Source organism: Apodemus sylvaticus, chromosome 8 (genome assembly GCF_947179515.1).
Source record: "Apodemus sylvaticus chromosome 8, mApoSyl1.1, whole genome shotgun sequence".
Classification (NCBI taxonomy): Eukaryota; Metazoa; Chordata; class Mammalia; order Rodentia; family Muridae; genus Apodemus; species Apodemus sylvaticus.
This window is the reverse complement of record NC_067479.1, coordinates 111,378,567-111,391,854: the sequence shown is the minus strand read 5'-3', so window position 1 is coordinate 111,391,854 and position 13,288 is coordinate 111,378,567. Positions and strand designations below refer to the sequence as shown.

The 13,288-nt window shown below is 40.9% G+C and overlaps 1 protein-coding gene across 1 annotated transcript in view; it reads left to right on the top strand.

Annotated features, from left to right (window-relative positions):
- Cadps (calcium dependent secretion activator) overlaps positions 1–13,288 on the top strand; it is a 467,230-nt gene that overhangs the window by 126,441 nt on the left and 327,501 nt on the right. The window contains exon 3 of the mRNA XM_052190346.1: positions 5,589–5,921. Coding sequence (XP_052046306.1) covers positions 5,589–5,921 — 333 coding nt within the window. The remainder of the gene's footprint in view (positions 1–5,588; positions 5,922–13,288) is intronic.

Below are 13,288 nucleotides of genomic sequence, written 5' to 3'. Positions count from 1 at the left end.
ACTGATAGGTCACTTTTCATTTCAAAGTCCCCTCTGCTCTATCCTCATCAAAGATGGAAGGCTGGATTGGCCTCATGAGTTGGTAAAAGGCAATGAGGTCCTAATGGGTTAAGGGACTTCTGAAGCCAACACAATGCCCTTAAAACATACTACGTGACTACTCTGTTCAAAGAAGGGACCAGGAAAGTTGACACGTCCAGAATGTAGTGTCACCATCCTTTTTGTTCATGGATATGTATTCTATAGAATCTTGGTACTAACTCATTTTTTGGAGGCCCACATGTGTGTCTATTGATTCCTGTTTTCCCATCTCATTCTGATATAATCTGGCTAATCAACAGGGTTTCTGCTGGAAACATCTTTACTGTTCTTACCAGTACACTTCAACAAGTATGCATTGGGCTCATCTATGTGCCAGATACTATATTAGGTACAAACAATTTTACAAACAAAACAAGGAATGTTTGGGAGACGGCTCAGTTGAAAAAAAAAACACTTGCCATGCAAGTATAAGGATATGAGTTTGGATCCTGAGAGCCCATGTAAGTAAAGAGGTACACAGTAGCGTATGCCTGTAATCACAGTACTTCTAGACCAAAATGGGAGGTAGAGAAAGAAACTCATGGGTCAGCTAGCCTGGAGTAGCCAGCAGTAAAAGAGACCCTGTCTCAAACAAGGTAGAAGTAGAGGACCAACACTTAAAGTTGTCTTCTGACCTCTGTCTATAGCAATTATGAGTCCACATACACACAGGCAAATGTGAACACACACACATACACTAATAAATACACACATAAACACATACATGCACACACTCACACACATATATACACACATACAAACCTAATACACTCACACACTCGCACACATATACACACATACACTCACATACACACACAAACACACACATACACACACTCACACACACATACACAGATACATACACACACATAAACACATACATATACTCACACACATATACACACACACCAGAGAAAAGGAGAGAATTAAAAACAAGTAAAAAAAAAAAAAAGGAAACCCTTTAACATTATCTTCTCAAAACTTAGAATCTACCTTGAGATTCAAATATTTACCAAATAGTCATAAAGTTCTGGCAGATGAAAGCTAGACCAGGGCTTTGAGGAGAAGGAATGTGAGTTTAATTGGGCTCTCCTTGGTTTGTGGGACACTGGCATGCACAGCTGGGGAGAAAAAGCATGGCTCCATTGCTCTTTGAGTATTTCTAAACCGCTCATGATCCTTAGAGCTGACAACAAAGAATGAAAGGCTTCTTTATGTGTTTATGTGTGTGTATGTATCTGTGTATGTGTGTGTGAGTGTGTGTATGTGTGTGTTTGTGTGTGTATGTGTATGTGAGTGTATGTGTGTATATGTGTGTGAGTGTGTGAGTGTAGCCGTGGCCTACACTCAATTCTCTGTTTCCTCAAACATTTGACCTTGTTACACAAATTGTTCCTTCAGTCTGAAATACCTACATTCTCTCTGTTCCTCTGTCCCTGCTCATATTCAGTTACCGTCTCAGAAGTATTTGCTTTTGGGATGCTTAGTGACTCCCTTAGATACACATACAGGTACCCCTGGGTGCTGGGTTTTTCTTGATCAACATAGACTCCAACATAGGCACCCCTACCTGTTGCAGGATATTTGATCACACTGTGAATCCCAAGATTGTGTTATTTACTGAAACAAGCAAACAGACAAAAACCTGTTTTAATTGAGATGTGACTCAGCACTTAGCACACACCTTTAGTCCCTCTGGCTGGACTATAGACCTGACCTTAATACACATCTTTAATCCCAAACAGTGAAGGTAAAGTTAGTTTGTAGAAGGAAGAACCATGCTTGAAAATGATGTCTAATTGAGTGGCAAACAAAGTGATGAATCGAAGAAAGGTTTGACAGGATAGAATATGCCCAACTCCCACAAGAAAAGGGAAGAAAGAAACAACATAAGAAGGGAAAATGAGGAGAGGCAGATGGAGAAAGGAGAGGAAGCAGTTTTATTGAGAGAGTTTTATAGAAACAGGTTAAGGAGAGAACAACTGAACAAAAGTGAAGCTAGAAGGAGCCAGAGAATGAGAAGGAGCCAGAAGATCAGAACAGATTGCTAGAGTTAGTTTGAGGCCAAGTCAGAAGGGAAAGAAGCCAGATTGAATCAGTGAGCATGGAAAGGAGATTGAGCCAGAACAGATGAGTTGACCAGTCAGCCAGAGTTCAGAAAACAAAAGAAAGGGTGAGCTTACTCAGCAGTAAGTCTCAAAAGCTGAGAGCATTCAAGGCCTAGATAGATTGTATGAAGGCTGGAAGCTTCCGGGAGCAGCCTAGGTTATCAGAGTAAGGCTGTGAACCTGAGATGACAATTACATCAGGAGAATAAAAGACTTACACCTACCTACTGGGTTCTCCTTGACCACCCTAGATTCCCACAGAGGCACCCCACCCCTGGATGCTTGACTACCATAGACTCCCACAGAGCCACCCCTGACTGCTGGGTTCTGTGCTGTCAGTGGTCATTCCAGAGTGTGATCATTTTGTATGAAGTTATTAGGTGATTTCTGTTGCATTCTGTGAGTACCCAGTTTATGCCCAGTTCTACTATTGTACCACCAGTACCTAGTGTAGTGTTTCCCACCTAGTACATGCTTTAAAAAAGAACTAATAGTCATGAAGGCATTGCAGCTGGAAGGATAACACTAAGACTTCATAATTCAACTTTCTCACCCTTTAGATGTGAAATTGGAAATCAGAGAGGGAGGATGATTTACCCCAGGTGACACAGAATCTTAGTTTTGCATCCCCATCCATAATGCTGCATTATCTTCCTAAAGATGCCTCAACTTGCTTTGTAACTTTACTATTCTTTGGTGATGTATACATTGTGGTGTGCATGTGCATGCATGTGCATTCGTGTGTGTGTGTGTGTGTGTGTGTGTGTGTGTGTGTGTGTGTGTGTGTGTGTGTGTGTAAATTTAGAGATTAATACTGACTTCGGGTGTCATCCTCTATACCTCTTCAACTTATATCTTGAAACACAATCTCTCATTGAACCCAGAATTTGGACATTTGACCAGGCTAGCTGGCCAGTAAGCTTCAGTAAGTTTCTCCTATCCTCACAGTGCCAGTGCTCGGATCATGGTTGCACATCACCATACCCAGCTTTTTCACATGGCTGCTAGGGATCAAACTTAAGTCCTCATGCTTGCACATCATATGCTTCCTGACAGAGCCATCTGTCCAGCTCCCTAGTCTTTGAGACCTGGACCTATAGGTGAAATTGATAATAAGTCAGATAAGCATGTCATCTTTAAGTGCAGGCTCCCAAGTGAACTCTGTAGCTCATGAAGTCTGGGTCAGACCTGAGAAGTATTTGACATGTTTCCTCTAGTTGACTTAAGAATTAATGCTCACATCTAGTTGAGTTGTAGGTCCCAGACCATCAAAACATGTCATGGTCTTCACCTAGGAAAACAAACCCTCCAGCCTCTTTTCTAAATCACATCACTAAATGAACAGTAAATGGAGTCTGTATTGGTAACATGTTTTCTCCCGGTATGACTTAGTCATGATGCACAAGGCTGATTGCTTTCCACAAGGCACTAGGCAATACCCTCTCAGAGCCTGCAAGGTAAGTGCTGGTGTTTGGAAAGGTGACGAGTTTGATTGGCCTCTGGAGGACCTTTATGTACTTTTGGACTGTGACCAAGATACAGCTCCAAAGTGTCAGGGTTTTTTTTTTCCTCTCTGTGAATGCAAAGTGGTAGCACCAGCACTTTGTATTACACTATGTATGAGTTTGTGTGAGCTTTCAAGTGTGGTCAGTGGAACAAGGGAAAACTGTCCTTAGTAAGTAGTGAACTCCTAGGGCTCAGGCAGCAAAGCTGGAAGGTCCTCTGCTTGATGGAAGAACCCCAAAGAGAAGGAGGAAGCAGAGTGAAGTTTAAAAACCAAGTGGATGCCGAGGAGAGAGCTTAAAGGGTAAAGGTGCTTGCTGTGCAAGCACAAGAACCCAAGTTCAAATCTTCAGAATCCACTAAGAAAACTGAGTGTAGCTGTGCATGTATCTGTAACCATTCTCACTATAGAGACATAGAGACAACAACAATACTGGGACCTGCTGCCCACCCCACCCCCAGCCTAATGCTGGGTTAAGCAACAGACTCTGACTGTCTCAAGAAAGTGTGGTGGAGGGTGATCAAGCAAGGCACTGAATGCCCTCCCTGGCTCTGAGTATGCACTGAAGTGGGTATTCATACATACCAGTGCACATATACCACATACATATACCATGCATACACTCATGGGCCTATGGACTCTCTCTCTCTCCCCCACTCCTCCTCTTTCTCTTTATCCTCATGTGTCTGTGAGTAGACACTATAATCAGGCAGTGGTAGTTATGATGGGAAAGTCCCTACTGTTCTGTGAAATCTTGTTTCCCATCTACCCTCAGTCATATCCAACTTGTGGCTGATAAGTCATAGGTGACAGAGGACAGAACATTAATCTTACTGAAAACTATGAATATTTGTGGGGTTTTTTTCTGTCTTTGGAAGTTGACTGTACAGTTCTTCCACATTTGTAGACACAGAATCATGTTGCAATGACAAAAGGTTGCACACACCTTTCATAGTAGACTGAACCTAACAGCCGCTATATTCCTAGTTCTCTTACAGAGCATCATATGCTATCCAGAGACTGGAGAGACTTGAGGAGCACAGAAGCACTTCTTGCACATGTAGAATTGTATGTCAGTCAAGGAGACAGAAAATTAGAACGTATTTTCCTGATACTAATAAGTATCCTTTAGAGAATAAAGGAGATGCGTGCAGTGATTAACATTTAAGTGCTGTGTGCTAGATACTTAATGACAATATTAACAGCCCATGAGGCATTTAGGGATCCAGGCACCGTTGCACACATTTTCAAATGACTCACTTAATTAAAACAACCTGTATAGAGTTGAGTATTGCCCTTTTTTATAGACAGGAACACGAACGTTCCAAAGAGGTTCACTTACCATAGTTTATATAGCCACTGGGCCGCAGAAACAGAAGAAAATCCAGCCAGTCTCGCCATAGCCTATGCTCTCTTTGTGCCTATCAGGAGATCAGTCCTTGAGGCCATTTTGTAAGCTCAGTACTTCTTTCTGCTGTAGTCTCAACTTTTCAGTTTTTTTCCTTTTATATTTAGACCGAAGGTATTAAATGAAAAATTCCAGAGTCAAGCAATCCACATACTTTAAATAGCTCTTATTATAATGTACTGCTATAATTGGGTTCTCACTGGAAAGTCTTCAAGCAGAATAAACACCACGGTTCAAGTAAAGTACACTTAATATCTGTGGTTTCAGGCATTCATTGGGGGTCTTGGGACACACTTCCTCAAATACTAGAGCTACTATACTATTTTTATTCTTGATTTAAGATTTGGGCACTGAAGAGTGTGTGAAAGGGGCATCTTTGAAGTAACACAGCAAGGATGAGGAAGTTCACAGTACGTGTGAAGGTCGCAGTTCAGGGCAGTGCCACCTTCAGGCCTGACTCCATCTTTCTTGGCTGTCCCTTGCACAGGTGTTTCTCAAGAGTGACCGCGTGGCCCGCATGGTACAGAGTGGGGGCTGCTCAGCCAATGACTCTCGGGAGGTCTTCAAGAAACACATCGAGAAGAGGGTGCGCAGCCTGCCTGAGATTGACGGCCTCAGCAAGGAGACTGTGCTAAGCTCTTGGATGGCCAAGTTTGATGCCATCTACCGTGGTGAGGAGGACCCGAGGAAGCAGCAAGCCCGGATGACAGCCAGTGCAGCTTCTGAGTTGATTCTGAGCAAGGAACAGCTCTATGAGATGTTTCAGAACATTCTTGGAATCAAGAAGTTTGAACATCAACTCCTGTATAATGCCTGTCAGGTAAGTGCCTCTTCCTTAGCCTAGAACTATGGGTCAGTGGATCCACTTTTACAAGCCACTGGGAAAAGATTAAAAATCATATGTTATAAGTGTGCTGATGAAATATCGACTATTTTGAAGACCAAATTGTAACTGTGTTTTTATCAGATGCTATGTGAGCCCTTAAGTGGGCCTTGGTCTCAGGAACCATAGAACTGGTCTCATTGTGGCTGAGGGATGAGTAGGCCCTGTGAGTATTGTGAGGTCTTGGTGTGTAATCAACAGTATGACTTTATTACAAAGGCAATTCTGTCTTGAACTGGGTAGTGTGTGCAGGGTAAGTCATTCCTGTGTCTCTAGCTAAGAACAGAGCAAGACACAAAGTGCACGCAGACAGGCCAGAGAGGATGCTGAACTTTGCCAAGCCCTGTTACTAGGAGTCACAGATGAGAGCTTCAAACCCTCTCTTTCTCATCTTGCAAGATGCTGCCAAAGTAGAAGTACAAGGATATGGACCCATAACTGGGTTGCTTTCATCCTGACCCACTGACATTTTTTATTGTTTAGTTTTACATTTTCTATGCCTTTGTGTCCTTACAAGACAAAGAACACCTAGGTGCTTCCAAAGCACAGATTATCCGTAGCATTTCCATCCTATGCACAACACATCCTAGAGGCAGGGAGCTCTAATCTGTTTTGGGGAGCTGTTTTCTACAAGTTTGAGTGATGTCCCCATTTCTGAGAAGCTTCCAGTGACTGCCAGTCTCCTCTCAAAGGAGAGGAGGAATTTATGAAGAAAGAACAATTATATCAGCTCTGAATCAGTTCTGTTGTAACATGAGCTGTCTATCAAAACACACAAAGAAAGCAAGGAGCCTTCAAAATAATTTCTCTATTGTGTATGAAAGTGTCTAATGGTCCATTTTGTTTAAAAATATGTGGATTGGCATCAGAGAAAATTGCTTATAACCCACCTAATATTCCCTGTAACACCACTGGCAATCCATTATGATGTCAGCATTGTTTCCAGTTTTCAGAGTGCTGGAGAAGCAGTTATCTAGTTATTTGAGTTGGATTCCAATGCTAACTCACAAACCCAAGGTGATCTCTCTAAGATCCATTCTTTCATGTAATAAATGAGTGGAAGACCATGAGCCTCCACTCTTCGTGAAATCCAAGGCTGCTACTGGCTTGTAATGATATAGTTCTTAAAGTATTTTGAAAATACATCCACTCTCCACTTCCTCTCATTTTTGTCAATTTCATGCCCAGTTTATCAATCACTTGCTGCTTATGTTTAACATCACATGTTATCCTGAATTACATTGTTCTAAAGAGAGTGAACATTTCTCTTGAAAAGCACAGTGCAGGGTTTGGGAAGATGGCTCCATCCGTATAGTGCCTTCTACAGAAGCATGCAAACGAATCCCACATCCGTGTAAAGCAAAGCAGGATGCCATGCAGTTATGACCCCTGTATTGGACAGGTAGAGACAGGACGATCCCCAGAGCTCACTGGCCAGCCAATCTAGCCTAATTGTCAATTCCCAAATCCCAATAAGAGCTCTTGTATCAAACAACAAGGTAAGTAGCACCTGAGGAAAGATACCAAAGTTGACCTCTGACCTCCCACAGTCATATGGACACATACCCACACAAACATACACCCAACAAACACTCAAGTGCACATGCATATGCACACATGCATTCTCTCTCTCTCTCTGTCTCTCTGTCTCTCTCTCTCTCTCTCTCTCTCTCTCTCTCTCTCTCACACACACACACACACACACACACACACCAAAAAGAAAACCACCATGGAGTTATGTGGTTATGTGTTAGAAAGAATATAAGCCAGCTAATGTTGAAGAGAAATGGATGAAGAAAGATGTTTCGTTTGGCTTTAATTCTGATACTTGAAAAATGTGACACTGATCTTATGTTAACAGCACTTCAGAGGCAGCATGACTTTGACCTTCTCCAGATCATTGTCTGTGTGCAATGGGCAGTGACAATAACAGTCACATTCCCACTATCAGGAAATGACATGGATCATCTGTAACTTTCTAGAGTGTTTTCAGATAAATCTGGAAGACCTAGTTAGAGACAATCTATAGATACCTTTACATCTCTAATACTGAATTCACTATAGCATCTAACAGAGACAAACTATAGGTACCTTTACATTCCTAATACTGAGTTCTTCATCAGTATAGAATTCTAACGCTCTTAGCATTTCCTTTCCTTTCCATCAAACCATCATGACTTTGATAATACAATTTATCTTATTACTATCTGCCTTGGACTTGATTAATACTTGGCAACTTTTCACACAGTTTATTAGACTCTGAAGAGAAACCTCAAATTACCAGGCTTTCAGCTGTGACCCAGATTGCTGGGTTGTATCATACCTCATTACAGAGTCCTTAATCTCCACATAACAGCATAGCTTTTTCCTGGGTCACAAGTTCCCTAAAGTTGTATTGGCTGAAAATTTTCTTCTTAGTGCTGATCCTATTTCTTAATCACTATTTTCATCCTTGTAACAATAATAAAGGTCTTTGTATATAATGGTTTTACAATAAATAACTTGAGATATTTATTGAGATATTGATGTTGTGGAGTAGGCAGTTGTAATGCCATTTAGAAACATGCCTCTATTACTTATTCGTTCTCTGAGCAGATTTTAAAGCATCTGATGTGATCTCAGTATCATGTGTAGTGGTCTGGGGATGATACTCAGACTCTTGCATTGCCCCAGGATGACCCATGGCATAACTCCAGATACTTCTTTGTCCACCCCACCCCTCCTCATGACATTGTGTCATTGTGATTGAATATTTTACGATTGTTTTACATTGTTATATAAAATTGATCACAGATGTAGCAGGTTCAAAGAATACTCATTTATCACCCATTATTAAAACTCAGGCACCTCTCTTCAGAATCTCTGTTTAGGGTCTCATGAGACCAGAATGAAGGCATCAGACAGATTGTTCTCACCTGGAGGCTCAGCAGGAAGGACTCCACCTCTGAGCTCCTTCTGATTGTCAACAGGCTGTACTCCAAATGAGCAACAGAGAGATTCTCTGCTGTTCCTGAGCCCTGGGCTTCAATCTGTCTTTAAAGATGGTTACCAAGATATATCTGCTTTAAATTCAAATGATTAAGACTTTGATGTCTGAAAAAAATGCTTCATTCTTGCCATGGAACATTGATTAATAGCAAGTTATCAGGTCTACCTGTGGTGGTGGGAGGGACTACCCATCGATAGAAGGCATTTGTCATTCTGCGTCATCCTAGGGTTGTTTCCACTTGCTCCTGTGACTAGTTAGTGCCCCTCCTTGATGTGCAAGTTAAAGGAAATCTTCCCTGACAAACCTGCTAAAATTGTCTTGCTTTAGTGTCTTTTTGCTTTTTGAACCAGCCCTTCTGAGCAGGATAGCGCTCGATGCAGGTCACTTAACTCCTGGCACCACACTCACATTTGTTTATGTGTGTCTTCCTTCCCTTCCTCTGAAGACATTATTGTGCAACTCCAAGTAGGCAGCTTTGTAAAAATGGGTACTCAATTCAAACATGTACAGAAGATAAATCACGGGGAAATTTATTTTAGAACAATTCTCTGTTAAGCATAGCATTTTATCACTTATTATTGATGGATGAAAACTGCAGGCTAATGGAATAGGCATGATTAGTTTTACACAAAAAAAATTTAAATCTTGGCTCAATACTTGATACTCCTAGACAAAGCATCATCAACATTTATCAGAACTGATCAATATTTTGATTTATAATCACCAGTTCTGAGAACACTGCTTTGCATAAATATGCATAAAAATGTCTGAAATATGTTTAGGGCCATTTCAGAGAGCTAGGAGTTCTGTTCTATCCAGAACCAAATTCACTTAATAGGTTTTGGGAAGCTCAAGGCAGCGACACAGACTGGTTTTTAAAATCAAATGTGCTAGCATGATTAAGAACCACAGAAGAGGAAAGGCAATTATAAACAGCATGTGAGCTTTGCTTTCTGTAACTCAACCATGATGTCCCTTCAGAAAACTTTGTATATGAAGGTTTCTAGTTTGTGACATACATCAGTCCTGAACTAGAGTATTTCAGGCAGCATTTGTTAGCACTGCATGGCATGATAGTGTGTTAGGCACAAAGTTTACATGTTACATGTTAAGAATAAAGGCTACATACAAGTAAGACACATGATACAATAGACAGGTGCAATAAATCCATTAGAAACCTAATTTTTTGTCTTCCTGTGTTCAGAAACCTTTACTCTTGCTAAATTTCCCCACTGCTCCCTACATCCAGCTACAAGTCTTTATATGGTGTCATGACACATACTTTGAGACATGCCCTAGACAATGTAAGATCAAGAACCATACATTTTGCATTTATCACTATGTAGCCAACATCTGACTATGTAGTCAATGCCTGACTCAAGTAAATGTTCAGTTAGTTCCAACAGACTCCTAAGTGTAGAAGGCCTGTAGGCTTCACCATCTGTGTTACACGGGGTATGTATTTGCTTCCTTCTTTCTGGTTGGGCAAAGGGCAATAGTGGACAAATCTGGGATGGTAAATCTCAGTTGCCAACCTCATGAATCTTCAATCCCCTGAGAGAGAAGCCTCTGAGGAATTATCTTCCTTAGGTTAACTGAGGTAAAATTGTCTGCCCACTGTGGGTAGCACTATTCTCTGAATTAGGATACCAGACTATATGAGAAGGAGAAAATAAAATAAAAATAATGAAATGGGATCAGTTACTCCAGGCCCCTGCTGCCCTGGCTTCCGAACTGATAGACCTCAGACTGCCAACATAAAACTTTCCTCTGTAAATTGGGTTTGTCAAGATATTTTATGACAGAGACAGAAAAGTTAAACACGCCCTATATCAGTTACTTTTCTGATACTGGGATAAAATACCATATCCACAAGCTATGAAGAAAAGAAAGAGTTTATCTTGGCTAACAGTTCCAGAGGGGTGAGCATCATCATGGCAGAAAGTCATGGCAACAGGATTAGAAATTTGAGAGATTGCATCCTCAACACACAGTAGAGAATAAAATAGAAGTGTGATGAAGCTATGAACTCTCAAAACCTGCCCATAGTGACTCACTTCCTTCAGCAATTCATACTCTCCCCCAAACAATCCTACCTACTAGTGACCAAGTATTCAAATTCATGAGACAAGTTCTCATTCAAACCATTACAAGACCAGTTGGCATGTCACATCAATCCACCTGCCACTGTGGTTTTATGGCATATCAACAAATGGGCCACAGTGTTCTAGGGACGAACGTCCCCTCTGGTCACATTAAACTTACCTCTCTCATTACACGGTTGATCAAGGAGAGACAGAAATTGATTCTTGTCTTTCTGTCGTAATGCACTGCCTCTAACAGTTGATGACCCTTTGATTATCTTAAGAGTATTAAACAAGTTTGTTTACCACATGTGCTTTAGTTTTGGCCAAAGGAACTTAAAGAGATTAAGATGCAGCATATGTGGAAACTCTTCTCAGTTTGTGGGGACAAAGATGAAGGCACTGCAGATGTGGAGACCAATAACAATATCTAATTTTCAAGAGCACATCCTGATTTTTTTATATTTCTTCCTTGATTGTTCCCAGAATACACAGTCAAATATTGTCATTGTACCTGCTGTTTCCAAGAGACTAATAGCTGTAGAATGTTGAAATTGGAAGTCAGTGGGTATCCTTCCTGTAATCAGCAAGAAACGGATTGTTTTCCCTGCAGCCTTCCAGACTGCCACAGACATCCCATCACTCTCCTCTCTGCCTCCCAAAATGGAATCTTAAGTGAACTGGCTTCCTTAGTCCTTTCTCAAGCACAGAAGAACAGAACTGTAATCAGAAGTGTTAAGGAAGTACAGCTTCAGAAAAGACATAATGATGATTTTCCTAATTTTTATACCTTTTGCCAAATGATAGAACCCTTTATATAGCCCACACACAGTCTTGCAAATTAAGACTAGTTATCTGCCTTCTGATATGTCTCACCAGCCCAGACTCCCTACAGCCTTTTTCGCCTCCTCAATAATGAAAGCAGGGATTTTTAGAAGCCTGGTCAACAGAGTCTGATATCCTGATTGCACTTTCTGGTTTATCCTTTTTCTTTAAACCCTTCTGTAACTCTAAATAAAATTATTTGTTTTTTATTTCTATTCCAGAAGGTGATTAATTCTATATTAATCATTTAGTCTGTGGAAACATTAGTCCACTCAGTTGGGGGAGGTCCTGTGATCTGCCTGCTTCCTTACCTCCAGTTTGAACAGTAATAATTACCAAACATTTACTCTGTGAGTGAGTGAGTGAGTGTGTGAGTGAGTGATTGTGTGTGTGTGTGTGTGTGTGTTCCTGCTTGTATATACATGCCCCATGCACATGCAATATCCACAGAAGCTCAGAAGAGGGCATCAGATCTCTTAGAGCTAGAGTTATGAGCTGTTTGATATAGGTACTGGGAACCAACCAGGTCTTCTACAAGAGCAGCAGGTGGTCTTTACACTTGATCCTGTCTCTAGTCCCCACAAGGAAGATATTTTAATAAAGAAGATAGAACTGAGGTTAAAGTGGAGAAAGAAAGAGAGAAGGATAGAGAGAGGGAGGGAGGAGGGAGAAAGGGGTTGAGGTAAAGGGTTGGTATTAATCACTTTTCCAAGGTCAATAATCATGTAGCAGAGCTAGAATTTAAAAGCAAGGCTAAATGGTTCTACTCTTTAGTTGAACTGGTTGAAAATATAAAATTTCTAAAGAATGTTTATCAATATTTCTTTACTCTAGAAAGACAGGTGTTAGTGAGTCTCAGTTTTTTATATGTCTCTTTTATATAACTTGCTCCTATTTTGCTAAAAAATAATTTTGGGTGAAATAAGTTGAGATGCAATTCTGTGTTTGAGTTAATTATGACTACAGTAGATATTTCTTTAATGGTTATGGGTTAGGTTTTAGGTGGCTTCTCTCCTTAGGTTAGATGGTTAGGGACAGTGGCAATGAGGCAGTGGGAGGGGCAGTGGGAGGCTACATGTCTTGCTGATCTCATAAAATGACATTTGTTTGTTTGATGGTGGCAGCCCCACAGAGGAGGAGCTGGTCAGGAATTGAATGGGTGAAGAGATTGCTTGGGTTGAATGAAAAGAGTTTATCCGAGACCTCAGGTATCTTTTCTACCCAATAGTAGACAAAAGATAGAGGAAATTGTATTATAAATATAGTGTGATTGGTTGAGTAATTGGTCTCAGTTCTTTCCATGTCCTGCTTTAAGTTTCACTACCAGTCATGGCTTGAGAACTATTGAATGGACCTCTTTACTTGTCTTTGACGCTCATTTTATATTTGCTTTGCTAATGAACTCT